At 38.2% G+C, this 27,480-nt stretch overlaps 1 protein-coding gene across 1 annotated transcript in view; it reads right to left on the reverse strand.

Annotated features, from left to right (window-relative positions):
* Positions 1-23,869, reverse strand: part of KLHL15 (kelch like family member 15) — a 33,403-nt gene extending 9,534 nt beyond the window's left edge. Inside the window, exons 1-3 of the mRNA XM_020903062.2 lie at positions 23,837-23,869; positions 23,074-23,273; positions 10,091-10,802 (exon numbers count right to left, since the gene is read on the reverse strand). Coding sequence (XP_020758721.1) covers positions 10,091-10,795 — 705 coding nt within the window. The 5' untranslated portion in view covers positions 10,796-10,802; positions 23,074-23,273; positions 23,837-23,869. The remainder of the gene's footprint in view (positions 1-10,090; positions 10,803-23,073; positions 23,274-23,836) is intronic.
* Positions 23,870-27,480: the final 3,611 nt, after the last annotated feature.

The following is a 27,480-nucleotide window of genomic DNA, read 5'->3' on the forward strand; positions in this document are numbered from 1 at the left end:
GACAAAGTGGATCATGTCCAGAAGACAGCAAAGGGATCCAAATCATAGGAAGAGTGGTCAGACTAGGAATGTTTCAATTCAAGAGAAGATGCAGGAGAAAAATGGCACCTGTTTTCAAGACCAGTAAGTAGACGCTAAAAGAAAGATTTTAGGCCAAAATAAGGAAAAGCTTTGTAACCAGGACTGACAACTTAATGGATGTTCACTGCATTATTATTTGTAAGAGCACAAAAACTGGGCATAACTCACATATCAATATGAAACTGATTAAACAAACTCTGGTATATAACATATGCAATCGAAAAGAATGAGATTAATCCATATGCAGTAACACAGACATTTAAAATGTCAAATGACAAAACCTGCAGAGCTGTATACATAATCTCAAAAAATAAAAATGGACTCACAGTCAGTAATCTATGCAGGAGGAAAATGTACTTAATATGTGTACAACATATACTTACTAATGAGCTCGTGAGGGACTTTGCTTTTCACAGGGGCTCTAGTAAAAAGGGTACAGGTGCATGTTCCCAAAGTCAAGAGCAGTACCTCTGAGTCTAACCATACTGCCACTGAAGGAACTTCAGGTGTGACCACCTATCCAGTGTCTCATGAGGACTAGGCACCATGGCCTGTAATGGCATTCCACCTTCCAACCCCAGGTTCTTGCAGATCACATCGAACGGGACCAGCTTAATGGATTCCTACAGTCTATTTCTGAGTCTTTCTTTGTTTATACCCACTCTTCTGGCCCCTTTGTTCTTTCCCTATTCATTCTATTGTGCTCCTTTGATATCTGGGTTCCAATGGGTTTACAAGCACCACTTGAGCACTATGTTGAAGTCCCAGTCAAAGTTACACCTTTACCCGATTTGCTCTGCCTCTAAGTCCACCACACTGGAAGTTGTGCCTTTTGAGATAGCTGTTATACCGTAAGAGATCTTCTAACCGAACAAGTTTAGCTCACACTTCTCTCTGCCAAGGCTAGAAGTTCTAGATCTACCTTGCCCTTTTCTCTGGGCTACGTATCGCTGCAATTTTACTCTAAAACCACACAAAATCCATAAATATAACTAGCTTCTCCTTTCATGGCAGAAACAGGAAATTAATGCCTCACTGATAATCCTAGACAAAGTAATTACAGATACTCTGCTTTAGAACAGAAAGCGTAGGGCCGAAACCTTCTCCGTGAATGCAATCACTCAAAATGCATTAATGAAGGGGACTATTCAAAAAGAAATGTGTGGCTCACCTTTTCACAGAGAAAGCATTTCTCTCATCATTGGCTCCTCATGAAACAGTTTACCTATCTGTATGTATCAGTGGCTCTCAAAAGAAAGAATATGGGAAGGACGACACTTCTTTCATGTTCTGAACTACTTTCCTTATCCTTTCTAGGATTTAAAAAGCTGTATTATTTTGAAACTTGGAAAGAATATATTATCACTTTTCGTGCTTTGATACTTTAAAAATTGTGTTATGAAAAGCATTTTGAAGTGAAAGTATTTATTATCTCTTAAAAACAGTGATCTAAAAATTTTAAATTGGCCATTTCCTCCTCTAATAATCTTTTAGTTTACTGTAATTGTGTGCATGCACATTGAGAAAATGTGAGAAATTAATAATTTTAAATGTGGTTCCTAGAAATATATTTATTAAGTCAAAGAATTATTAGCTAGCCATTACCACTGGGTAAAAATTCCATGATTCTCCCCACACTGTCAAAATGTTGTATAATCCACTTATTAAATTTTTAACTTTTAAAGGTAATTTGTTTATATTATTCTTAATTTTGAAAGAATTAAAATTGAAACAGGCAATACAATTAAAACAGGCATTTCCATAGAGCTTACTATTTTTTAAATTAAAAATCTACAATTTAAAAATTATCTACTAAAAAGGGGTACACTCTAAAAAATTATTTTACATTTTCAGCCAACTAAGGTATTATCAGCTGTTTCACCTTCCGAAAGGATTTTTTAAATGCCCAATACACTTATACTAAATCAAAACAAAATGTCTTTTATTAGTTTATCCAGTTGTGAGGAGGTAGAAGGGGTGGGGACTGAGGGTTAGAATAACCTCTGAACTCAAGATCCCAGGTCTAAGACTTGACACTGCACAGGCCACTGTGTGACCATGGACAAGCCTCCAGTTTTAGGTATTTTCCCATTATAAAAAGGAGTACGCTGCATGAACAGACATCTCTCCGGCCCTTCCCACATTCAAAACTACTAACCTAATTTTTGGAATGATGAGTATAAGGTGTCATGTGGAAGGAAGATTGAGTCCTAGCTGTCAGTTTTATCATCCTTCCTACATGATCCAGTATTCTCAAATACCCAGAAATAAAGCAGTGACTGTCATGGAACTTTAGTGGGAAAACAAATTATGTCTTTGGGAACCACAGCTACATTTGATATTGATTTTTATATTCAGTAAAATGTGGAAATCTTTATATGTTATACTGCAAAAGCATCTATCCTGATATCAGAAGTCTACTTATAAAATCATGCTCAGAACTGAGGTTGATCCTGATTTATGTGAAACAAAATCATCACAAAAAAGCTAGCTGCAAAAGGCCTTTAATTAATCCCTTTGTCCTGAAAAACTGAATAATGACCAGGGATAAGGCTATTTTAAAAATATCAGTTCCTGCTAAGCACAAATCCTCTTAGTAATACTATAATTGCAGTCAAATGCCAAATGGTAAAGGCAAATTTTAAAAAAGGATTTACCCATCCTGTCTTCTCCAAGCAGAGTCTAAAATATTGACAGAGCTTCAGAAGGCAAGCGACCAGGGCAAACGGGAGCAAGGGAGAGGACTCCCTGAGGACAATATTCTAATAAGAGTTTCAGCACAATCTGGTGAGTCCTCTTATCTGCTCAACTTTTCTAGACAGTGAAAAATGTTTAACTCAAAAATAAACGTTTTTGACATGTAGAAAACAAATTATGGTTACCAAGAGGATAGATGGGCAATAAACTGGGACATTGGGATTGACATCTACACACTATAGCACAGGGAACTCTACTCAATACTCTATAATGACCTATATGGGAAAAGAATCTAAAAAGAGTGGATATATATATGTATAACTGATTCATTTTGCTATACAGCAGAAACTAATATAACACTGTAAATCAACTATACTCCAAAAAAAATTAATTATAAATAAATGTGCTTAAGGAACTCCCTGGTGGTCCAGTTGTGAGGACTTGGAGCTTTCGCCGCCAAGGGCCTAGCATCAATCCCTAGTCAGGGAACTAAGATCCCACAAGCCCCACTGTGCGGCCAAATAAATAAATAAATAAATGTGCTTAGAAAGTTTAATTTCCTTCCCATTTTGATGCAATAGTAATACAGCACCACTAGAAATTACGAGTACACAAGCCTAAAGGTAGAAAATTTTGAAAGACTTAAGAACATCTTATCATTTGCTTATATTAATATATAGAGAATACAACTAACTTCTAGAATTCGAAACTTTTTTACACACTTTTCTCCTATTTATGGAAATACACTCAACTACGTAAATATCTTATTTATAAATATGGAAGAGCAGAAGCAAAGTCCAAAGTTTAATCCTAAAACTAACCTCTGAATGAGCAAGGCTTACCTATGACACAGAACATTTTCTGGGTAAGTATTACATTTGAGAATTAAAACTTTAAAGCCTAAAATCTTAATAAGCCCCTGTGTTTCCTTTCCTGCTCCTAACTTTTTCTCCACTTTCTGACTTCTCTGATCCTTTTAGATTTCTGTTTATCATGGTTTTTTTCCCTTAATTTTCCCCATTCATTAAAAAAATTTTCTCCTTTTACAGGTAAACATGATATCCCCATTACATGTCTTCCCTTCCTTTTACTACAGTTAATTTCCAATTCTGTGCTTTTGTTTTCATCCCCCTTTTATTTAAAAGGAAAATCAGCACGTAAGGTTGAATTTTTTAACTCCAATTTTAGTAGGTTCCTGTCAGCTTAAGATAGTCTCTTTCACGGGATGAACACCAGTCAACACCTAGACTACCAGCACTCTCCAGGAACCTGAACCTGGAGTAAATGCAAATCAAAGGTGGAAAATAAGAACATTCCTATCTATACACAAAGTGCAGAAGACTTGAGAAAAATACCCTAGGTGAGTTTTAAAGAACTGTACATGTATTAATTACAATCATCCCAGTCCAAGGGGCTGGAAGGGAGAGGTCAGCAAAAAGGAAACATGTAGAAAAAGATTTTAAATTAACTGAGAAAGTATGCTTAACCCATTGACCTAGTTTCAAACAAAAACCTGCTAATCTTGTGCTTTTACTCCAAGGGGCAAGTGAGTTGATTGTTAAGTAATTTCAAGTTTATAGCTATATAAGTCCTGTTAATTTATGAAGGGGATTTTAAACTTTTTCAAAAACAACACAAGCTTATTAGAAATTCTAATCAAAGTTCACATTTGAAATCCAGGTTATTATCTTTTTAAAATATGTTTACTGTCAAATACAGCACTGCTTGTTTCTTAAAACTGTGAGGGTTAGAGGGAAATTTATTTTTCCTCTAGATTTGTCTGATTGTAGCTTAACTCACTAGAAGTAATAACTTTTTTTGAATTTTGGGGCAAACTGTGGTAACACTAGAGTTATTGGTTTGGTTTCTGGACAGAAATTTTGGATTGGTCAAGTGAGAGATTAGTCAAAACATTTTACAGTGCCTAAATGAAAGAATTCTGAAGGGTGCATACCACCTACACTTTTTACAGATGTGTCCTTGCTAAAAGCAAATGGAATAAAGTAGAATTAATCTATATCATCTATCAAATGTGTTGTGCCTCAATTAACCAGAATATCACACCACCCAAGCATGACACATTAATAAGTTTCCTTATGTGTCACAGTCCATTGCTAATGCTATATAAACCAACTACGCTGATAGAGAAATATTTGGAAGATTATCAGTGCTTTGTGAAGACCAGTTCTGCGAGCTACCATGTTCTTAGGAAGGTACTAAAAGGGTCTTAGTAAGGTAAACTTGTAATACTTAAATTTTATCAGTTTCAAGATGAGTCCAGGATACCTTATCCACATTTTATAGTGTAGCTTTTAAAGTCACACATTCTGCTCCTTAACTAAAAGACATTTAAAAAAAAAGTGTTAGCCTTTCTAAGCATAAAATTTCACTCTGATCCTAGGATTAATATTCACTAGTAATGAATTTATCTTTTAATGGACTATCAAAATTATCTTAAGGCTCTAAATATCCTTATAACAACAAATTTTATCAAATGTAGATATGATTTGTTAAACCCAAATATATTCTCAGCAAAGGAGAATTAACATCTTTTCTCATTAAAACATTAGTTTTGCTCTTCAAAAGTTTATATAAACTCAATTTGGGGGGATATGGTGAATTACATTTAACAGATCAGAGGGAAAAAGCACATTAGAGTATCTGAATATCATAAACTACTTTATAAAACATTTGAAATAAAGCAGAATTCATCTATATAACCTGATTCCTTCAAAAATATTTTCTTCTGAAAAATTTTAAGATTATGATTATTATTAATACAATTTCTAAGGACATCATTGGTATGCTAAATCTTACTTTATGCATATTTATGATATGGAAGATAAATCAACATATGGGTATTTTAATGACTAATCTAACAAATTTGCTAAAAAGATCTTTTCTGTACAAAAAAGTATATGTGTCTTTTGCCAAATATACATTCATTTCATAAAATGTTTTTGATAAACTAATAATTGTTTTTTAAAAACTAAAAGACCAAAGAGAACAAAGTTTAAAACTATTTAAATCTGCACATCACTGAAATTCAGAATGACAAATGTCAGGCCTAATCTCTCAACAGATGCAAAGACCGTTAGAGTTAGCAAAAATATATGCTACAGATATTTGCATTATGTAAAAACTGAAATTGATGTCTAGTATTAAAACTGGGAACCCACTATAGATAAAATAAATCATAAAAACTCCTAAACAACTATATCAAAAGGACAAGATCCTTAAATTTATCTTCAGCTTTCCATGATTATACAGTAAAAACTCCAGAATTGTGCTTTCATATCTTATTCCCATATCTTATACTTTTTTTCAGTGCCATTAAAATTGTTAGGCTATGTTTCCTTCATGCAAACATGATAGGATTTTGACAACTCTGTACCAACTTCTATGCCACCCAAGCAGGGCCACAGAGTTAACTGCGTGCTTCCTGCACCACAGAATCCTCTCCTCTCCCAACTCTGGCAGCTCCAACTGAGAAGCAAGCAGACCTGGGTCCAGTCTGGAAAGAGCGCCTACTCTTGGATAAGACTCCCAGGCCATTCTGAGCCTGTTTTCCTAGCTACAAAACAGAGAGAACCTATTGACTTTGCCTATGTGTAGAGCACTCAGTGCGTGGCCTGGCATGTATGTGTTAGGTGTTCAGATGAGGAGAATCACTGCCTAGATGGAACTTGGTGTGGAAATCTGGGAGTCTTGGTCTCTTGGGTGAAGATCCTATCCCAGAGTATTCAGTACAGAAGTTTAAGACAGTTTGTTTTCAGCTGGGGAGAAATTCTAGTAGAGGACTAGGGGAAAAGAATAAATCTAAAGACTTCGGCAGATTCAGAGGGCATGATCCAGGTACCTGGAATCAGTGGGGGCTCTTCCTTGGGGAGAGGCAGAATGACCCCTTACAAAGCCACTGCTCAGATCTGATCAAGCCACTGCTAAGATCTGATCGTTACTACCAAAAGAAGAATTAAAATCTCTCAAGATTCCTTCACCAAGTTCTGTTCAATCACTTTTGAATTGTCCTGAGGCCAGGGAAAGGATTCAGACAAAGAGATGCTATTCTCAAGCTATCTGCATCAGCCACTCCACAGAATAATTAGCTAAGGTAAGTTATCTGTTAATTGAACACTAAACCTAACAGAACATTTCTAAAGGCTAAAACTCCAGGAGAGGGGTTAAATATGTGAGAAAGACTGTTTAATGTATGCACCTTTAGAGTTTCTAAAGCACAACTTAACTCCTTGAACTTCTAGAGCAGCTCAGTGCAACAGAAAGATAATCTGAGTCACAAATGTGAGTCAGAGATATAATTTTATACTTTCTATCAGCCATATTTTAAGTAAAAAGGTAAAATTGACCTTAATAATATATTCTGTTTAACCCAATATATCCAAAATATAAAAGTTAGTAATTAGGTAATTTATATCCTTTTTGTCATCTTTTAATCTTTGAAATCTCAAATCGTATGTGTCACATTTCAAGTATTCAAAAAGCCACAAGCAGTGACTGTACTGAACAAAGCAGTTCTAGAGTTATAAATATACAACTTTTTTTAAGAAAGAATAATCTTTTAATTTTGACACTTTAGCTAGTTTTAGTTTCTATAAATTGAATGGAAGAGTTCCAAATTTTTTAAAGGGAGGGGAACTTTATGAATGTAAAAGAAACCTAACATAGAATAGTGTGAATCAAGTCCTTGAAGATTTGGGGCTACTTAGCCTCCTAATACAAAAAAGAATGGTAAACTCTAAGTTTGATCAGAGCTGCCAAGTGGTTTTCCAAGACTTTCTCTGGCATTACAACAATATTTTCCTGTAACTGTTCCTGAAAATACAGGATGTTAGATGTGTTAATAGGAAATATAAGGAAGAGAGCAACTAAGTTAACACCAACATAAGGAAATCTGATAAATTCAGAATGTGGGGACACACTAAGATAATTGCTAATCTGATTTTTCTCAAAAAAAAAAAAAAAAAAGTGGGCATCTGTTTTAGATTAAGAAAGATTAAAAATCACCAGCCCAGGTTGGATGCATGAGACAATTGCTCGTGCCTGGTGCACTAGGAAGACCCAGAGGGATCGGGTAGAGAGGGAGGTGGGAGGGGGGATCGGGATGGGGAATACATGTAACTCCATGGCTGATTCATGTCAATGTATGACAAAAACCACTACAATATTGTAAAGTAATTAGCCTCCAACTAATAAAAATAAATGAAAAAAAAAAAAGAAAATCATCAATGCTCAAAAAAAAAAAAAGATTAAAAAGACATGATAACTAAAAGCAATGCATAAACCATGACTAGATTCTAGGGCATTTGGGGACAACTTTGAATATTAACTAGCTGTTAGTTCATACTAGGGTCTTATTGTTAATAGTAGGAAAACATCCTTATTCTTAGAAGAGTTAATGAGCATTAAGAGACAAGATGTTGTATTTTCTACTTATTCTCCAAGGTTCAGCAAAGGAAAATCTATATAGAGAAAATATGGTAAAATGTTAACAGTTCTTGAATCTAGGTGATAGTTACATAGCTATTCATTATACTATTCTTTCAACTTTTTGTATGTTTGAGTATCCTCATCATAAACAAGAAGGGACCATTCCAGATTAAAAGAGAGACATCGTAATTAATGTGCTATATGAACCTTGATTAAATCTTCAAAAAACAGCTTAAAAAAGACATCTTGGAGAGAGAATATCAGAAAATAAACTGGGATATTACATGATATTAAGACTGTTAATTTCAATAATGGTATTATGGTTGTGTAGAATTACCTCACTCTTGCAACTCAGCACTAAAAAATCATTTACTGCTATCAATTATCTATCATAATGTCTTACAAGAGGGAAAATTTTATTTTATTTTCTATTTCACGAGCATCTACATCTAAACTGAAGTTGGAGAGGGCGAGGTTGTTTGCTTTAGTAGTGGGAAAGCATCTGCATCTAACACATAAAGACAAAACAGGATTCCCCAGGAAAAGAAGGCAATAAGAACAATAAGGAAAAAAAATCAAAACAGCAGAGAAAAATGATCTGCACTGCTGACATGGGGCTGATTATCACTGAACAAAAAGTAATTAAGAAGTGTATTCTTTCATCTCAATTATGTCTGCCGTATCAGTACATTCTGAGAATAAAGATAAAATCCCACAAAACTGAGTTATCTATTGAAAGTGTAAGTTAATGATATTTCACACCATTTCAGAGAGGAAACAAAAACACATCCCAGGCTGCTGAGTGTTATTTGATGGCACAAATTTGCTTATTTTTCAAATTGTGTAAACAACCCTTCTCTGCAAATATTGTATTTTTATCACCAGGTCTGGTAACTAAAACTGAGGAACTACCTAACATGAAGGGTGTCAACCAAAGATTTAAGTATGCTTTCTAGAAAGAAAAGATGCAAGAGGTAAACAGAGCCCCAGAGGTAACCATGTGATTAGAAACCAATTAAGTTAAGCAATTACCAAAAATGCTTTCTTCTCCTTTGGGCAAGAAAGGATCACAACTAAGACTGGTAAAAAATGAAAAATGCTTACATGCAAAAAGGCCAAGACTGTTTTGAAGAAAGACAATTTTAAGATAGCAGAACTATTACATGGGAAAAGGTACACATGAATGTTTGATCAATGTAGATAGAAGACTTATAGTCTTATTTGCTTTGAAATGCCAAAAATGGTTTTGGACAAATATATGTTTTCATGGTTAAATGTAGTTAGTATTCACAGTGTGGGGCGGGGGGTGGGGTGGGGAATGGACAAAGAGGGGGATGCAGAACTAGGTAAGAGAAGGGAAGAAAATCACCACCAGGGCCTACTGCTTTTCAAGATCTATTTTATGTTCTTCCTTACTATATTTTAGAGGAATAAGAGGTTGTTTTAATGTTTAACACTCAGAACTATAAAACTTCTCTCGACTCTAATTTCAGCATGTATCACTTAAATTAATTTTTAAAAAGAGAGCTAGACTGACCCAGTTCAGATTTAATTACTCTGTGAAAAGAATGAGAAGCTAAAGCAAACTTACAATCTTTTAGATTAAATAATTATACTTCAACTTTAAAAGTACTTTCTAAGTGAAACTACTCTACCACCTACCTGGTCCATCTTTTACCCACAAAATGTGTTTTTAAAAAACCTAAATACACAAGCTACAACAAATTAGAGTTCTTATGCGTAACTAGTCTTAAAAACGATTCATTCCCTTTTTGGCTCAAACCAAGCCTGGGAATCTTATCTCTAAAGACATACTGCCTTATTAACTAAATGATGAGTCTTGTCTATTTCTTTCAAATGCACCAACCTTTTCAAAAACACTGGATGGGGTCATCAGACAAAATCTAATGTTCTGAATGATGGTATCAGTATGTCTCCAGCGTCTTCTATCATGCCGCAGCCAAGACTGCACAGCCTCGTACAGCTCTATCTCTGGGAATCTGCTCAGATGATCATTATCCAAGTAAGACATGAGCTTCTCAAAGCTCAGGTAAGACAGGAAGTCAGGCCTGGACATGAGTGGCACAAAGTTGTCTAGCAGAAAGGTATCCAACTTCTCCCTGACTCCTTCGATGTTTACACCGAAATCATCTAGGAGTCTCATAATTTCTGCACAATTTTCTAAGCAGATTTTCGCTAACAGGAAAGAGCAGCAGAACTTCACCACCTCTATAAGTTGAACATACATGGCAGCCTGAAGAATCTCGTGAACTGTACTCATACTCAGTTCTATAGTTCCATAGTACATAAACTGAAGGACGTGGCTGAAGCCTGTAGCAGTTAGACCTTTTAAGTGAATTTTGTTCTGATCTCGCTCCCTCATGTCTGCAGTAAACATAATTCTGAAGTAATCACTCTGGGTGGCCAAGAGTGCTTTATGGGCCTGGAACTGATGGTCTTCAATAACCAGAGTGACATCAAGAAGCAATCCCTCCTCATACAGTGCTCTGAAGCCAGCAGAGACACTGGTGTCATGGATGGAGGAACAGAATCCTTCCATGTCCCCTGCCATGGATCACCTGGGAAAAAAGTAATCAAAGAAAACTGTGTTAATCATTTCCATGCATTCTAAAGACATTATTAACTTAGAACTTAAACAATTTTTAAAACTATCTCACAAAAAAAATAAAAGATAAAATAAAATTATCTCAATTCGACTGCATTAAGTCTCACATATACAAACCCTTTGGGAGAAGACAACTTAAAGATTTGCAGGTTAATATTTTTGGCTTCCCCACCTGGTGAAAAAAATCTATTAAATATCTATTCAACAACAGTAAATTATTAACTTACAAATATATGCCTATCACAGTGACTTTACACTGTTTACCAAATATATTTAAACATGTCCCCAAATCATCAACCAAAAAGGATTTCTCAGCCAAATGCTAAATCATGAGAAAGAGAAACAAAAAAGAAATTAAACCAAAAAGTATACTGTTGACCTTGAAAACTCCTGACCTTGAAACTTACCCAAAGGAAATAATCAGATACATATGCCAACTTGTACACACAAAGGTTTTTCTTTCTAGCCTCATTTATGATTTAAAAAACTGGAAAGTATTCAAAAGCCCAACAACAGAAACAAGTATGGTGTAGTCCTATAATGGATTACTGTAATAACTAAAAATGATGGCAGCAATATACCTAATTCTGACAAATAACATTTACTATGTATTGTTATGTGAAAAAAAGGCAGGTAACTACAGTATGTTCAGTGTATTTTCAAATATTAAATACACACACACACACACATATATATATGCTTAGATGAGAAAAAGTCTGGAGGAATATATACCAAAATTATGGCCCTGGGGTAGTGGGATTTCAGGAAATTTTGAGTATACTTACTTACCTCATTAACCTTATTTTAAAAAACAGTGAGCTTATATTGCTTATATATTTCAAACATAAATATACAATTTTAAAGGAAATTAAACTGCATTTTTGCATATCAGAGAAACAAAGCCAAAATAGTGGAATTATAATTAGATCTCTTAAGCAGAATAATTCAGTCTATCAGACGTTTTATGAAGCTAAGTAATTTTCTTCTTTTCACACAACCCCCCCAGGCCAACTATCTGTCCTCTCAACTCTCATCCTCACATACCTCTGAGCTTCCTCCCCAGTGACACATCCTCATCCACGAATTCCCTCCCAACCCTTTCCACTGTGCCCTGTGGAACCTGGCTTCAACGTAAACAAACTCCCCTACAGCGTCATGCTGGCCACAGAAAGTTTTCTCTGCAGTCTGATTTCAAAACAAAACACCCTTGTCTATGTTCTTAGAACAAAATGCTCTTCTATAGCTTACAACCTACCTCCTGAGCCTTCTCTTGGCTTTCTACTGTCCTTTTTCTAAAATATGGCTTTTCTCTTAGTTAAAATCCACCTTCTATTGCTCCCTGTTATTTATCACATACACATATCCTCTCTCTTCCCTCCACATTCGCTGATGACTGTGGTACTTGGCTAAGAGTCATTTTCCTCACCTCTTCAATGTTCACCTAAGATCGCTCACCCAAAAACCGAGAGGTGAAGTTCCCTGATCACCTAAACTCTTGTCACCTCCCTTCTTACTCCATTTTAAAATCTTATGCTCAAATCTGCTGGGCCTCACCACAGTCAGGAACTGATCCACACCTGAAATCTTAACTGTCAACTTCCCACTCTCTGGCTTAATATTCTCCTCCCCTTTCATTTGGTCTGTCACCTCCAAACTTTACCTGTCCTTCTCCAGCTTAGATCTTCCGGTATCAGACCCCGACTCCCAACCTCTTTCCTTACCCTGGCTGGGTGTTTGGGTGGCCACGAGCCCTCCAGCGAAGCAGCTGGAACCACAGTCACTGCTGGCACCTGCTCCACTCTCTTCTTCAGGTAGACCATCGCTGCCAGCCTCACCACTCTTATCACAGATGCCTTCCCCTTTGTTAACTAAAAGAGCACCTCCATGTGCCAGACACTATTAGATATAAAGGTGTGTGCCATTCAGGAATCCCCTCTGCACCCTGGGTTTGGCAGAGCCCTCAGCTGCCGAGAGTAAAAACGGCACTTCCACAGACGTACTAACAGGCACTGTCTCTCCACTCTTTGAGCAAGCTATCACTCGATTTGACTACTTTGTTTGACACTCTATTTTTTCCCAATTATTTTTATTAGTTGGAGGCTAATCACTTTACACTCCCTGACATATTAACCAATTTATTCAGTAGTTATCCCAGTCTGGGGTTATCTCCAAGAAAATAAAAACCCTTTGTTAATAAATAAGAAAAAAGTCTAAAAGGATAATAAACTAAAACGCTAAAAAAAAAGTTATCTTGGGACAGGAGACTATCCGGCAAGTCTTTTTTTTTTTTCTTTTGGCTGATCTGTGTTTGCTAATCTATCTTCAATAAAAGTATATTACTGCTTTCAAAAAGCTCATTTTAAAAAATCTACAAAATCCTGAGTCAAATCCAGTGGTTACATCGTAGTCCCTTGTTTCTCAGGATCCTTCTGCAGCATGACTTACTTACTCCCTTGGTTCATCACTCTCTCAGCTTCAGGCCACTATTTTCCTAGTTCTCTTCCTATTTTGGGGTGCTTATTTCTGAATCTCCTTCCTGGATTTACTTTTCTTGAGCTATCCCTTAAACATGGGTGTTCCCCAGGATTCTATTCTTGCACCTTTTATCTTTTCATCTGAACACTGTATTTCCCTCAACGATCTCATCTAAACCTATGGTTTCTACTAACATTTACCTTTACCAATGCCTTGACCATCACTGTCCCAATGCTATCCTTACACTAGTACTACATAGCACATCTCCTGTTAGATATCTTTAGGTGCATCTCAAAATCATGTCTAGACAGAATCCTAATTCTCTCCTCTCCCAAATCAGTTCTTTCTTTTGTATTCCCTCCTTATCAAGAGGATTCTAGGTGCCTCTTTCTCCCCTTTTGTCCCTAACTTACCTTTTTTGGACAGTTAGTTATAAGTTTTATTAGTTTCAAAAAATGAAGTAGTATTCAATACTGAAAATGAATAAAATAAAGCTTTTTTTCATTTATTTTTATTAGTTGGAGGCTAATTACTTTACAATATTGAATTATACTACATGCTCACTTATGTTAACTTACTTAAGACAGTAAAGTATGCACAAGATACTTTACATCAAAATTTATTTTTATTAGTAATTCATTAATCCAAAAGCTATATACTTTCATTTTGGAAAGGGAGAAAACAAGAGAGCTGTCTATAATTTGGAAAATCGATATAAAATATTTTATACACTGTAATCAATGCTTGGCAGAACTACTTTACTAACACATTCAAGATTAAAGCAAGTTATCAGATTTTATTTCTTGAATTACTTTTAAAGGCAACTTTAAAGAACTTAGAATTTTCCAAGTGATATAAAGCACATATACACAAATGCATTCTGTGAACAAAAGGAACATCACCCACCGTGGTATCTGAATAATCAAACATTCCGGTTAGTAGAGTGCTATCAACATCACACTAATTAGCAGTTTTCAAAATAATTTGAATAAAAAATATAACAAATTAAACTGGATGAAAATTTCAGTATTTCACTATCTTTCTCAGGATCACTAAGGACACCAACTATCACTCTGACTCATCAAGATTTATTGGTCACATTTAATGTAGATTTAATAATGGAAGGCTGAACACCAGCATTCACATACTTGAGATGAAACTGCTTTGTGTCATTATCTGTTATTTTGACAGTGCCTAAAATACTATGTATTTCACTTCTTGTCAAAGTAACCCTCTCTATTCAACAGTTAAAAACAGCTAATATTCACCTTTGTGACAAAGATTCCATCTAAAGGAGACACTATGCTTTCTCAAAAAAAAAAAGTAATTTAGCTTCCAGATACTTAATATGGTGCAAACATCATAGCACAAAGGAGGTGGGAGGGAACTGGTAAGCTGTGAGGCAAAAGATCCTTTAGGTCTTTAGATGTAAGGACAGCACCTGCTGTCCTCTAGGCACCCAGCCCACAAAGGGGGATCCCGAGCAGACAGGCTCTCATGGACACACTAACCATGGCTAGTATGTCACTACATATGGTCAAATGGGGCTGGGAAATATGAATTAAGATGAATGCTCCTGTGTTGAGAATCTAGAAAGAGGAGAGAAAGAAAAAGAAACAGAAGTGCACTGTGTATGACTGGAACTAGAACATGTCAAAGAGCAGCTTCTGCTCAGTTGTGGGCACCAACTTTTGTCTGTCATGTGGGCTGAGTATCAGAGAATGGCAGTCAACTGAGAAAAAAGAGGAAAGCCAAGACAGAAGAAAGGGAGCGCTCCTGAACGACTTCATTTTCCCAGTTCCTAGGCCCCGCTCCATTCCTGCCAGGGGGTGCTGAGAGAAATCCTTACATGCTCAGCATAAATCCCCCCACTCGCCTTTACTACCTCAGGTGGGTTTTTCCTACGTATAACCAAGGTTCCCACTAAGACAGTTTTAGAATAGAAATAGCTATACTTTGAATAAGTTACTCAAACTTTCTTGGCCTTATCTCCACATCTACAAAAGCATTAAACATGATGATTTCTAAAGATTTTTAGTCATAAAACTTTCATTTACTTTTGTATGATTTTACAGATGTGTAAAGCACTTATAAAGATATGCAAAGTAAATAAACTATAGCTATGTTTTAGGTCTTGGCAATGCATTTCTGAAGTTTATCTGATCTAAAGTTCTTCTACTAGTTTGTACTAGTTTGGAAATTTGCAGTCACTCTTTCTACATGAAAAAGCTTTGTGCATCTATCAGTGCAACAGCTTTAGGGAAGGAGCAGTATCTTACACTTTTATGGGAAGCATGTATATCAATACTCAGTGATTAACTGCCCAACATGATACAGTCTCTAAACAGTAGCGAGTACAGGCCTGGAGTCAGATGCCTGTGTTTGACTCCTGGTTGTACCTCTTATTAGCTCTGAGACCTTGGGGCAAGCTACTTAGCCTCTCTGGGTTTTAATGTCCTCATCTGTAAAAAGGGGATACTAATATTAATAGAGCCTATCTCAAAGGCTGCTGTGAGAAATAAACGAGTTAATACATGACAATGTAGAACAGCATATGATCCTTAAGTATACCATAGCCTCAGGGCCTATTATTACGCCCCTTCTCTTACTGTTACTGGAACGAATAAAATAACCCTGACCCTTTAACAGTCCAGTTAATGCGGTGAAACCCTTCTCCTTAGCAACAACACTTCAAACCCAGCTTATTTTCTTAGTAGTCTCTCAGGACTCAAGCCAACCCTGACTTGATAGATGAAGATACTCATATCCACAGGTGATATTTTTCTTCAAGGTCATACAACTAGTTTGAAACAGAGTTAAGGCTCGAACCTGATTTGCAAAACATACAAAGTAGCGTGGCTAGAAAAGAGCAAAATCTTTGAAATCAGAGTACTTACTAGTACTTACCATCAGTGTGTCTGGGAGAAATCTAACTTCCTGACCTCAGTTTCCATCCATATATTAGGAACAATCATCATCTATTATTACTGAGTTGGGGTGATGATCAAATAAATTAAGGTAAGTTAAATGTCCAGCCCAGAGGGAAGCACCCCACCAGAGGTCAATCAATGCTGCCTTCCCTGTCTAACTCTTACCTAATGTCCTTATCACCCACACAACCACAGGAACTTAACACCCTTCAAACTCCCCTCTATAGACCCCATACTACCCAAAGGTTTACCACAGTGCAAGTTTATAAGAGATCAGGAAATGTATTAGTAGTCAAAACACTGGACCTTGTTTGCAATGGCATTGTTTTCCATTTTTTCTCTTCACACGAGCACAATTTTCTAGCTTTTCTGCCCCAACAAGAGTAACTACTCTTTGTATCTGTGCTGTTCAATATGAAAGCCACTACCTATGGGGTTTTTGAACATTGGAAATATGGTTAGATCAAATTGAGATGTGCTTTAAGTGTAAAATGAACACCAGATTTTGAAGACTTAGTATGGAAAAAAAGGGAAACTATCTCATTATAGAAATTTTTAATAGTGATTACATGTTGGAATAATATTTTGGATATACTGAGTTAAATAAAACATTACAATTAATCTCACCTGTTTTCTACTTTTTAAAACTGTGGCTATAAGAAAATTTTAAATTACATATGTGGCTTGCATTACATTCTATCAGACAGCACGGATCATTAACATAAATGTTTAAGGCATCAAACAACCAAACTTACAAATGAACATGTGAAACAAAACCACCTTGTTCACAATCCATACCCTGGAAGCTACAAAGAAAAGAAAAAAAAGGCTTAAATTAAAATAAAACAAAAATAACACACACAAAAAACATATAAACAAATAACAAGAAAAAGTGTAAGAAGAATACAAAAAGGAAAACACACAAAATTTATATAATTATAGCAATGTAAGGAATAAATTAATAATTGTAAGAATCACTGTAAAAGTAAACAAAATCAAATACTTCTACAAAATCAGTGAGGTTTGGAGAAAAAAATCTGTTAAGGGGCTTTGAGAAAAGTTATTTACTAACAAACAAAATGCTCAATGTACAAAAATCACATATCCTCACTCTTGAAAACAGCTAAGTCAGATTAAGAGAAAGCATGGGTTTATAAACCTGCATACCCTTGGCTGCCTTCTACACTTCTGTATTCTACATTTGGCCTTCAGAATTTCAAACAGTACGTTTTTTTCAAAAGGGGAACCAACTAAAACTAAATGACAAGGCGTACTTATACTATCAGGAAAGAAACACTGGAGTTTGTCCTATTCCATAAACTTGGCACTGACTAAAGAAAAAAGAAAGCCTCACATTCTCTATGCATGAGAATGAGTGGTATAGTATTTCTCAAAGTGTGGTCCAAGGGCTTCAGTCCCCGAACAGGACTTTGTGAGATCAAAACAATTTTCATAATAATTTTAAAAGTGACTTTTCTTGTTTACTTTCATTCTCTCAGTGTTTTCCAGAGACTACATGTGATAAGAATGTAGAAGCCGATAAGAAGCCATTTTCTTTTATTAAGCCAGACATTAAAGAGACTTGCAAAAATGTAAAACTATGCCATTCTTCTAAGTTTTTTGTTGTTTGGGAAAGTAGTTATTTTTCATTTAAAAAAAAATGCTATTTAGGAACTTCCCTGGTGGTCTAGTGGTTAACACTCTGAGCTCCCAATGCGGGGGGCGGGGGGCGGGCCTCAGGAACTAAGATCCCACAAGCCCTGGTGAAGCCAGAAAAAAAAAATTTAGAATTAACAAGTAACGGGATTTTAAATTCATTTTAAGTATTTTTTTAAACTTCCCAGTTTTAATTTCTAAAATGCTCAGTATAAATAGATACAACTCACATAAACAAAAGCTCTTTGAGATTCCAATAAATTTTAAGAATATAATGACGTTCTAAGACCAAAAAATTAAGTACCACTGACTGTACAAGAGATAAATGACCACATACACACACAAAGCAACCTCTTCCTACCTCTGCTCTGAAAGACCATTACTGCTATTTATACCACAGAAATTTCTAACAGTTCAAACTCTCTAGTGACGAGTAAAGCAAGTCTGGTGGGGGTAAAACTAGACAGGAAATAAAAGGCAAAGAAATTAAATGCTTCCTTTTCAGCTAGAAGGCTGTCATTCTGATTGGAAGGCAAAATTCTAGGCAAGTAGAGATGTTTCAAAATTAACTAACCTTCATGTTTATGCCATAAGCAATAATTTAATGCTTTCACACTATCCCCACAGCTGCTTGAAAATTCATACAAATCCCTAATTTATTCAATACCAAAGCTAGATTCTCAGAGGTTGATATACATATCTTCAGTGAAAATTTGAAATTATTTCATATTACCTTCATCCTCAAACTGTTAGCCTACCAGTGTTAAACCCTATGTAGAAAATGCCATACTTGCATACTAAAAAGAAAATGCAAAGCTTACTACAGATAAAAATAGAATTAATTTCTGAGTCATAAAATTCCTCACAATTTCTTTAATCTATAAAGTAAAAATCTTTTATTCAACAACCTCAAAGTGACCAACTTAATCTAAAAAGAAAGAAAAATTCAAAAACAGACCAACTTTATCAGCTCTATTTGCAGCCCTTTTACCCTGAGATATACTGCTCAAATTGAGAAACAATTAAGTCTAATATTAGAGAAAAGGCTGTGTAAGTTAACACATTTGTTTAGTGCTGGAAATTCTTTCTTGTCCATCAAAATGATTTTGTAACTCAGTACCAAACGGCCAGTGACCATTTAACTAAGCTTTTAGGGAGGCTCTGGGTCCTCCAGCCTCCAAGCTGGCATCTTTTATCTAAATTACTTCATTTTTCAGGTATGTTTAGCATCTAGTTATCCTATAATAAAAAGAACCCTTATGAGAAAAAAAAACCACTCCTGTTTCAATGCTATTTTTTCATCAGAAGATTTTAATTTAATGCTCCTCTGCTTATTCCTCACAAGTAAAAGAAGTCCAAGAGTGATGTCATGGAAAACAGCTTCCCTAGCCTTTAGAGATTGGATCCAGTGAGAATTCTAGGAAAAGCCTCTACTGGGGAATAAAACCCCAAATCTTCTAAGTTACTTTCTAACATGAAATCATCAATATTATAATGTTAACATCCTAGTTTTACACAAGAAGTAAACAACTAAACTGAACCTTCTAGAAGGTCTTGATGTTATGATACGGATTTCCTGTAAATCTTTTAAAGTGATGCAGAATCATTAACTAAATTCAATGATCTTATCAGAGACAAAGAATAAATCTTCTATTCGTTTCTATCTGCTTCAATGATTCAGCCAGATGAATTTTAAAGGGCTTATATTAAAAACAGAAAGTCTGCGGAAATATCTTGCCTTTTCTAGTTTCTTTATTCCAAAGTTAAAATTTTTAATTCTGAAAAGGCCTCCCACTTTCAGACCAGCAGCAGTATGTATGTATGTGTGTGTATATGTGTATACACACACACACATGGCCAAGATGAACTATCAGAGTTTCTCCAGTGACTCCTGGAACAGCAGTAATAAATAATAATTATCTCCTAATTCCTGCCCCAGACACACCAGCCTCTTTGCTGCTGCTTGAAAACCAGTCACACACCCACCTTAAAGCCCCTAAAATTGGCGTTCCCTCTGACTGGATCACTAATCCCAACATATATGGCTCCCTTTAAGTCTTTACTCCAGTGTTTTATCTTGGTGAGGCATCTCCCTGCAACCCCTCTTTAAAAGAGAAAACCACCCACCCACCCTATGCAACAGAAAATCTTCCCTTTCCTTTTCTGTTTTTCTACACAGTATACTAAATGAGATACAGGCTATATTTCTTATTCAGTTTATTTTTCTGTTATTTCTTTTCTTTGTTTTGTATTCACTGTTGTATTCCCAGAACCTTTCTAGGAACGCTGCTTGGCACATAAGAAGTGCTTAATAAATACTTGTAGAATGAATAGATAAGTTTAACTCTCACAACCCTCCATGTTCTGTAACCATCCCTGATTTAGAGATGAGAAAAATCAAAACTCATGGGGGTTAAGTAACTTGCCCGAGGCTATGATACCTAATAAGATGGGGCCAGTCTGACTTCAAAGCCTTGGAGTTTAACCACTATCCTGCAATCTTTCACCAATAACTGCCTTTCATGTCGCTTCAGTAAAAAACAACAACAACAAAAAACACTACATCAGGACTTCCCTGGAGGCCCAGTGGTTAAGACTCCGCGCTTCCAATGCAGGGGGTGCAGGTTCGATCCCTGGTCTGAGAACTAAGATCCCACATGCAGTGTGGCATGACCAAAATTTTTTAAAAATTAGGGGGGGCGGGAAGTCCACACGGGCTGAAACTGAAAGTCGATCACTTGCATCCGACTCTCTGCGACCCCATGGACTGAATTCTCCAGGCCAGAATACTGGAGTGGGTAGCCTTTCCCTTCTCCAGGGGATTTTCCAAACCCAGGAATTGTACCCAAGTCTTCCGCATTGCAGAAGGATTCTTTACCAGCTGAGCCACAATGGAAGCCCAAGAACACTGGAACGGGGTAGCCTATCCCTTCTCCAGCGGATCTTCCTGACCCAGGAATCGAACTGGGGTCTCCTGCATTGCAGGCGAATTCTTTATCAACTGAGCTATCAGGGAAGCCCACACGGACTACAGCATTCCAATTCAAAGGGAACATATTCTAATAAATTAATCCAACCCCTCCTAAGCTACAGATTCATTCTCCTCACAGTTTACGTTTTTCACTCTCAAAACATTTAAAATAGGAAAAGGCAAATTTGACAACTGACTTGCTACATAATTTGGGGAGCCCAAGGCAAAATGAAAATGCAGGACCCCTTGTACAAAAGCTGGAAAAAAGTGTCATTAAAGGTACTAAAGTAGTTTTTAAAAAAGTACTAAAGTATAAAGCTTTCTCCTTTCTTCTGAGGTCTCTCTCAACATATCATGGTGTTCTTTTAATTTGCTGTTTAATGCATTCTAAGCAAAGATAAATCAGAAATTTACATTATTATCATGAATTTTACTGTTCACCTTTATACTGTACAATACCAGTTTTACGCACTGATTATTAAACCAAGTTTGGGGTTCTTCTGGACAACTATGAAGCCACACCAGTCCTGGTTCCAAAATTTTAGCCCCAGGTAACCCAGATCAAGGCAAAGAGATGGCCAAACTTTGAAATTCCCAATAAAGCAATGATTTGTCAAAATTTTATCTTCAGGACAAACAGTAAGTCCAACGTATAAAAGCTAGCACATTAAAGTAGGCTCTTCCTTTTGCTAATTTAATCCTGCCGCCTTATATTATTCTGCCTTTTTTAAAAAAACAAAAGCATATTCAGAAAGACAATCGGTATGGAATATAAATTTAATAAAACATTTCAGGAAAAAAACTCAGAAAACCCATTTATTAACTAAAACTAACTATATATTTTAAAAAGCTTCTCTTTCACTTTTTATGACCCATTTTAAAAAACCAGACCATATATTTTTAATGTGTCAAATAAGAATGATCCCATACTGTTACACATATATATTATAAATTTTGATAAAAAATTCCGATTTTCAACCCACAAGTATTTATGGCTTATGTATTTCATTATCCCCCCCAAGCTAATCAGCAATAAAAAGTGCAAATTAACATCCCTCACCATAGAAAAACTGATTCTAAGCACCAACTAAGTGTGGTGATGAATAAAAAGAGAATTAAATTACATAAACACTACATTAAGTGTCAAAAAGCTGAGATTTTTCTATACATTTCTAGATCTATTAGTTACAGAAACCCGAATGCATGTATAAGCTCTTCCAAAAACAATTTTCAAATTAGTAGATATTCAGGCATCTTGTTTCCTAGATATGAAAAATAAGCAATAAAAATTAAGGTATATATCTTAACAGCATTTTCCAAATGACAATTTTATCAAGATATTAATCTTGAAAAGAAAAATGTAAATTCGAAAAATAGAAAAGACTCAACAAATGCAAGGTGTTTAATATTCCGAGTAAGCAAAAGGGCATAAGCGGCCTAGAAAAATGAAAAGCAAAGCACCTCAGAAACGTTAAATTTGAATTAAAGAATACCGTTATTTAAATAAGCAGTTAGCATTTCGGAGGAAGAAGGCCAAGCAACGTGACTATATCTAATCGATTCAGAGCAGTGCTTTACTAATTTCCGTCCTTATCGCTTATACTTATAATATAGGAAAAAAGAGGCAGCAACAGTTAGCCACTACAACATTCACCACTCTGGCAAAGGTTACTTTAAAAATTGCCTTGCATTTTTACAACACTTTACAGCTACGGATTATTTTCACATATATGACCTCATACAGTCCTCACTACCCTGTGATGTGGCTATTACCGACTCGATTTCATAGATAAGAAACCGAGGTTCGGTAAGCGATTTTCTCAGAGTCACCTAGTCGAACCCAGACCTTCTGATTCCGCGTTTTATGCCTCGCATTTCGCATAGTTCTATTTCAGGCAAAAATAGCATTTTTAAAGGGAAGGAGCAGGATAGGGAGAAAATAATCATGGTACCTGCAGCTGTGTGCTGCAAAAAATGGCTGAATTATGCTTCTTCCTTTTTTTTTTTTCTCCTTGGGAAAAAAAAATAAGATTTCAAACAATCTAAGTAAACTCAAAGACAAATTAGATCCCGGCGTCAACCAAATGTGCGACTGGGGTCAGTGCAGAGGGGCTACCGAATCCGAGCCTAGCGCGGAGCCGCGGACGAAGCCCGGGCTCCCGCAGGCCGGAGGGCCAGGGGCGGCTACGCACCTCGGGGGTCTGTCCAGCCTCTAGTGGACGGCAGTCTGCATCAGGAAGAAGCGGGCCAACGGGCCGGACGGTGGGCGGTCGGGCGCCGGGACGGCACTCGGCAGGCTCCTCGAACGTCTACAAGAAGCCGCTCCAGGGCCGAGCCGGGGCGCTCTGGCGGGGGGCGAGACTGCGCGCCTGCGGCCCCCACGAAACCAGTCCTGGGAAAGAAGACAGCACTGAGGAGAGATTCGAGACAGTCGGGCGAGGCGGAGCGGCGTCGGGGCCGGGGCCGGCCTTGCCAAGGCCAGGGGCTTCGCAGCGCCTGGCGGGGTTCGGCGGGAGGGCCGACGCGGGGCCTCGGGCGGAGAGAGGGGTTGGGGGGCCGCGGTTAGCAGAACCACCGGCGGTCAAGTCGTCGATGACGGCGTCTCCGGGCTTCTGCCCCAGAGCGCGCGGAGCCTCAGGATCACCCACGCCGGGGGTGGAGGAAGGCGGGAAAGGGGCGGGAAAAGGGCGGAGCTTGCGGGGCCACGAGCCAGGGGCCGCTCCGGGCCGCGCGCCCCCTGTGGGCCGCGGGAGCCGCCCGGGGCCCGCCCAGGGAGGCGGGTCCCGCCGGCAGGGGGCCCCTTGCGCCGTCGTACAACGCGGAAGCCTGCCACGCGGGTAGGGCGGTGGAAGGGTGGGGAGCCGACAGTTGGAACGCGGGCCCGGGAGGCACCCTCGGCCCCCGCCGGCGCCTCGAGGGGGCCCGCGCGCGGGCAGCGGCCTGGAGGGTGTTTACCTTCCCCCTGGTCGAGCGCCAGTGCCGCCATCTTTCAGCCAGTGCGCGTCACTTCCGGCGCCGCGGGAGCGGGAGCGGGTGTGGGAGCGGGATGGGGGCAGGGCTGTCCCACGCCCGCGGGGCCCCACGTCCTACCCGCCACGCCAGCGGACCTCACTGAGGGAATAAAGCCCTCGGCGCTGAGGCCGTGGGCCCGGCCCAACGCGGCTTCCCGTGCGGCTTCGCCGTCGGGGCTGCGAACTCTCTGCAGTGTCCCACTAACCTCGCCGCGGTCTCACTTCACTTGCACGAGCGGTGGGCTCCAGCCACTGTGGTGCGTCCACCGTCCACAAGTTGAGGGTTAGGAAACCCGGAAAATGCCTTTTTGCATCTTGCACCCGGTGGGGGTGGGGGAGTCAGGGATGATATGGAGGGTGCTTTGCGGTGTCTACCTGTGTTATAAACGTGACTACGTCTGCGCCAAATGACATCATTGTTTTCAAGGCAACTTGCAGCGGACTGTTGCGTCATAGATCCACTTGGCTAGTTGCACAACAGTTACACGGTTCAGAAGTACATTTCCCAGAGGTGAGAAAATTCATAGAAGCCGGCATGTCTGCACCACACAGAAATGCCGGATCTAAAAATGCTGTTCTGTTTCTATTTGCGTCAAAATAGATGGCAAGAACGAACATTCAGAGAGCAGTGATTTTAAGGTTGTTGTTCGTTTCTGACAAATTGGCTCTAGAGGTGTAGCTCATGCTTTTTACATACCGCCTTCTCTTGATTTAATAATTTAAAACTGCATTACGGGACTGTTTTGTAAATTTATTGTTGTGAAATCTCTTATGTGGGAAAAGTGTAGATGACAGAAAAACACAGTTGGAAGCCAGTGGTTCTACAGTTAACCTTAAGTCATCCATTGCCCATTTCTGATCCTAAACAAATTTCTCTTACCCCCACCCCCCGCCGCCATTTTCTCTTCAGACCAATAAATATCCCGAAGAAGTCACAGTGAGATGTATGGCTGAAAGCGATCATTAATCTCTTTCTAGCAAACTTGAATATGTCATGTTTCCCAAGAGGCCAGAATAGCACACGGTGTACCATTTTGCTGAAGTAGTTTACTTCGTGGGAAAAAAATAAGAGAATCACTCTCATCTTTTGAAAATAGGGAAATACGCGTCCCTTTTCCAATTTAAAGTATAAAACCAGTTTTTAAAAACTGTAAGTCATAAAATAACTTTAAAACGGCATAGATTCAATTTTGCACATCCAAAAGCGCCGGATTTTGATTTTTGCACATTAGCTAACAGACATACATTTTTAACTATGGATTACGGACTCCTGTCGGAGAGAGACTTCTGTTCCTTATTCAAGCGGGAACTGAAATGTATCTGTATTCTGAGTAGCAGGTGTACATATAACTGCAGCGGGTGAGATCATGAGCTGTTGTCTTCCACACACTCCTTTTTTTTTTTTTAAAGATTTATTTATTTATTTTTTGGCTGTGCTGGGTCTTATTTGTTGCGTGGGCTTTCTCTAGTTTCCGCAAGCGGGGGCTACTCTTCCTTGCATATACAGGCTTTTCATTGCAATGGCCTCTCTTGTGGAGCACCTGCCCTAGGGCGCAGGGGCTTCAGTAGCTGATGCGCTCGCCTCTAGAGCACAGGCTCAGTAGTTGTGGCATGGGCTTAGTTGCTCTGAGGTATGTGGGATCTTCAGGGACCAGGGACCGAACCTGTATCTCTTGCACTGCAAGGCAGATTCTTTTTTTTTTTTTTTTTTTTCTTCCATTTATTTTTATTTGTTGGAGGCTAATTACTTTACAACATTGCAGTGGTTTTTGTCATACATTGAAATGAATTAGCCATGGATTTACATGCATTCCCCATCCCGGACCCCCTCCCACCTCCCTCTCCACCCCATGCAAGGCAGATTCTTAACCACTGGATCAGCAGGGAAGCCCCATCAGTACAGTCCTTATTATGATATTTCATGGTTTCATTTGTGAAATTTCATCAAGTCCAAAATGTGTATGTGTATAGTTTCTGAAACTGAGTCATGTCTTTCCACCAATCTTTATATTTACTATGTAGAGCCCACCCCTGGGGGAAAAAAAAGTTATCTTCACTCACAGATGCCTCCCTCACTACCACTTTTTAAAATGTGGTTTTTTTTTTAAATGTGTTTTTAAACAAAATTTTTTTTAAAAAGCATAATACATTTTAAAAAGTGAGTGTTTTATGGAAAGGTCTTGGTATAATAAGAAGCATTCCGCTTCTAAGAGACCAACCAAAGTAAAACCACATCTTTTAAATTAACTCCTCCAGGTAATTCCTGTCTTCAGTTCTTTTTCTCACTGGAAAGTAATAGGAGCTCCTGAATGCCTTGAGGGCATCTTTCACACTGATACAGCCCCATGGGGGAAGTGAAAGCTGCTTTTCCTAGCTGACTGGCTTACTTTGTAAGAATACAGTCCTCAAACCAGGTACCTAGCAGTCCCGAAGCATGCTAGAGGCTTGGGACTGGGAGTGGTAGGGAAGTTGGAAGGAAGTTCCCAGCCAGGGATTCTGAGGATTTAGGATACTGTATACCCACTATAACCCCTCCTCTCCGTCATTTTTTAAAGGGTCTTTTAATTTTTCTTATCTGGCTGTGCCGGCTCTTAGTTGCGGCTTGAGGGATCTTTAGCTGCAGCATGTGAACTCTTAGTCACCACATGTGAGATCTAGTTCCCTGTTGTTGTTACTCAGTTGTGTCTGACTCTTTGCAACCCCATGGACTGCAGCACTCCAGGTTTCCCTGTCCTTCACCATCTCCTGGAGTTTGCTCAAACTCATGTCCATTGAGTTAGTGATGCCATCCAACCATCTTGTCCTCTGTCACCCCCTTCTCCTCTTGCCCTCAATCTTTCCCAGCATCAGGGTCTTTTCTAATGAGTCGGCTCTTCACATCAGGTGGCCCAAGTATTGGAGTTTCAACGTCAGCATCAGTCCTTCCAATGAATGTTCAGGACTGATTTCCTTTATGATTGACTGGTTTGATCAAAGGGACTCTTAAAGAGTCTTCTCTAACCACAGTTTGAAAGCATCAATTTTTCAGTGCTCAGCCTTCTTTATGGTCCAGCTATCACATCCATACATGACTACTGGAAAAACCATAGCTTTGACTATATGGACCTTTACTGGCAAAGTGATGTCTCTGCTTTTTAATATGCTGTCTAGGTTTGTCATAGATTTCCTTCCAAGGAGCAAGTGTCTTTTAATTTCATGGCTGCAGTCACCATCCACAGTGATTTTGGAGCCCACAAAAATAAAATCTGTCACTGTTTCCATTGTTTCCCCATCTATTTGCCATGAAGTGATGGGACTGGATGCCATGATCTTAGTTTTTTTAATGTTGAGTTTTAAGCCAGCTTTTTCACTCTCCTCTTTCACCTTCATCAAGAGGCTCTTTAGTTCCTCTTCACTTTCTGCCATAAGGGTGGTGTCATCTGCATATCTCTGAGGTTATTAATATTTCTCCTGGCAATCTTGATTCCAGCTTGAGCTTCATCCAGCCCAGCATTTCTCATGATGTACTCTGCATATAAGTTAAATAAGCAGGGTGACAGTATACAGCCTTGAGGTACTCCTTTCCCAATTTGGAACCAGTCTGTTGTT

Source organism: Odocoileus virginianus, unplaced genomic scaffold, assembly GCF_023699985.2.
Source record: "Odocoileus virginianus isolate 20LAN1187 ecotype Illinois unplaced genomic scaffold, Ovbor_1.2 Unplaced_Scaffold_4, whole genome shotgun sequence".
NCBI classification, from domain to species: Eukaryota; Metazoa; Chordata; class Mammalia; order Artiodactyla; family Cervidae; genus Odocoileus; species Odocoileus virginianus.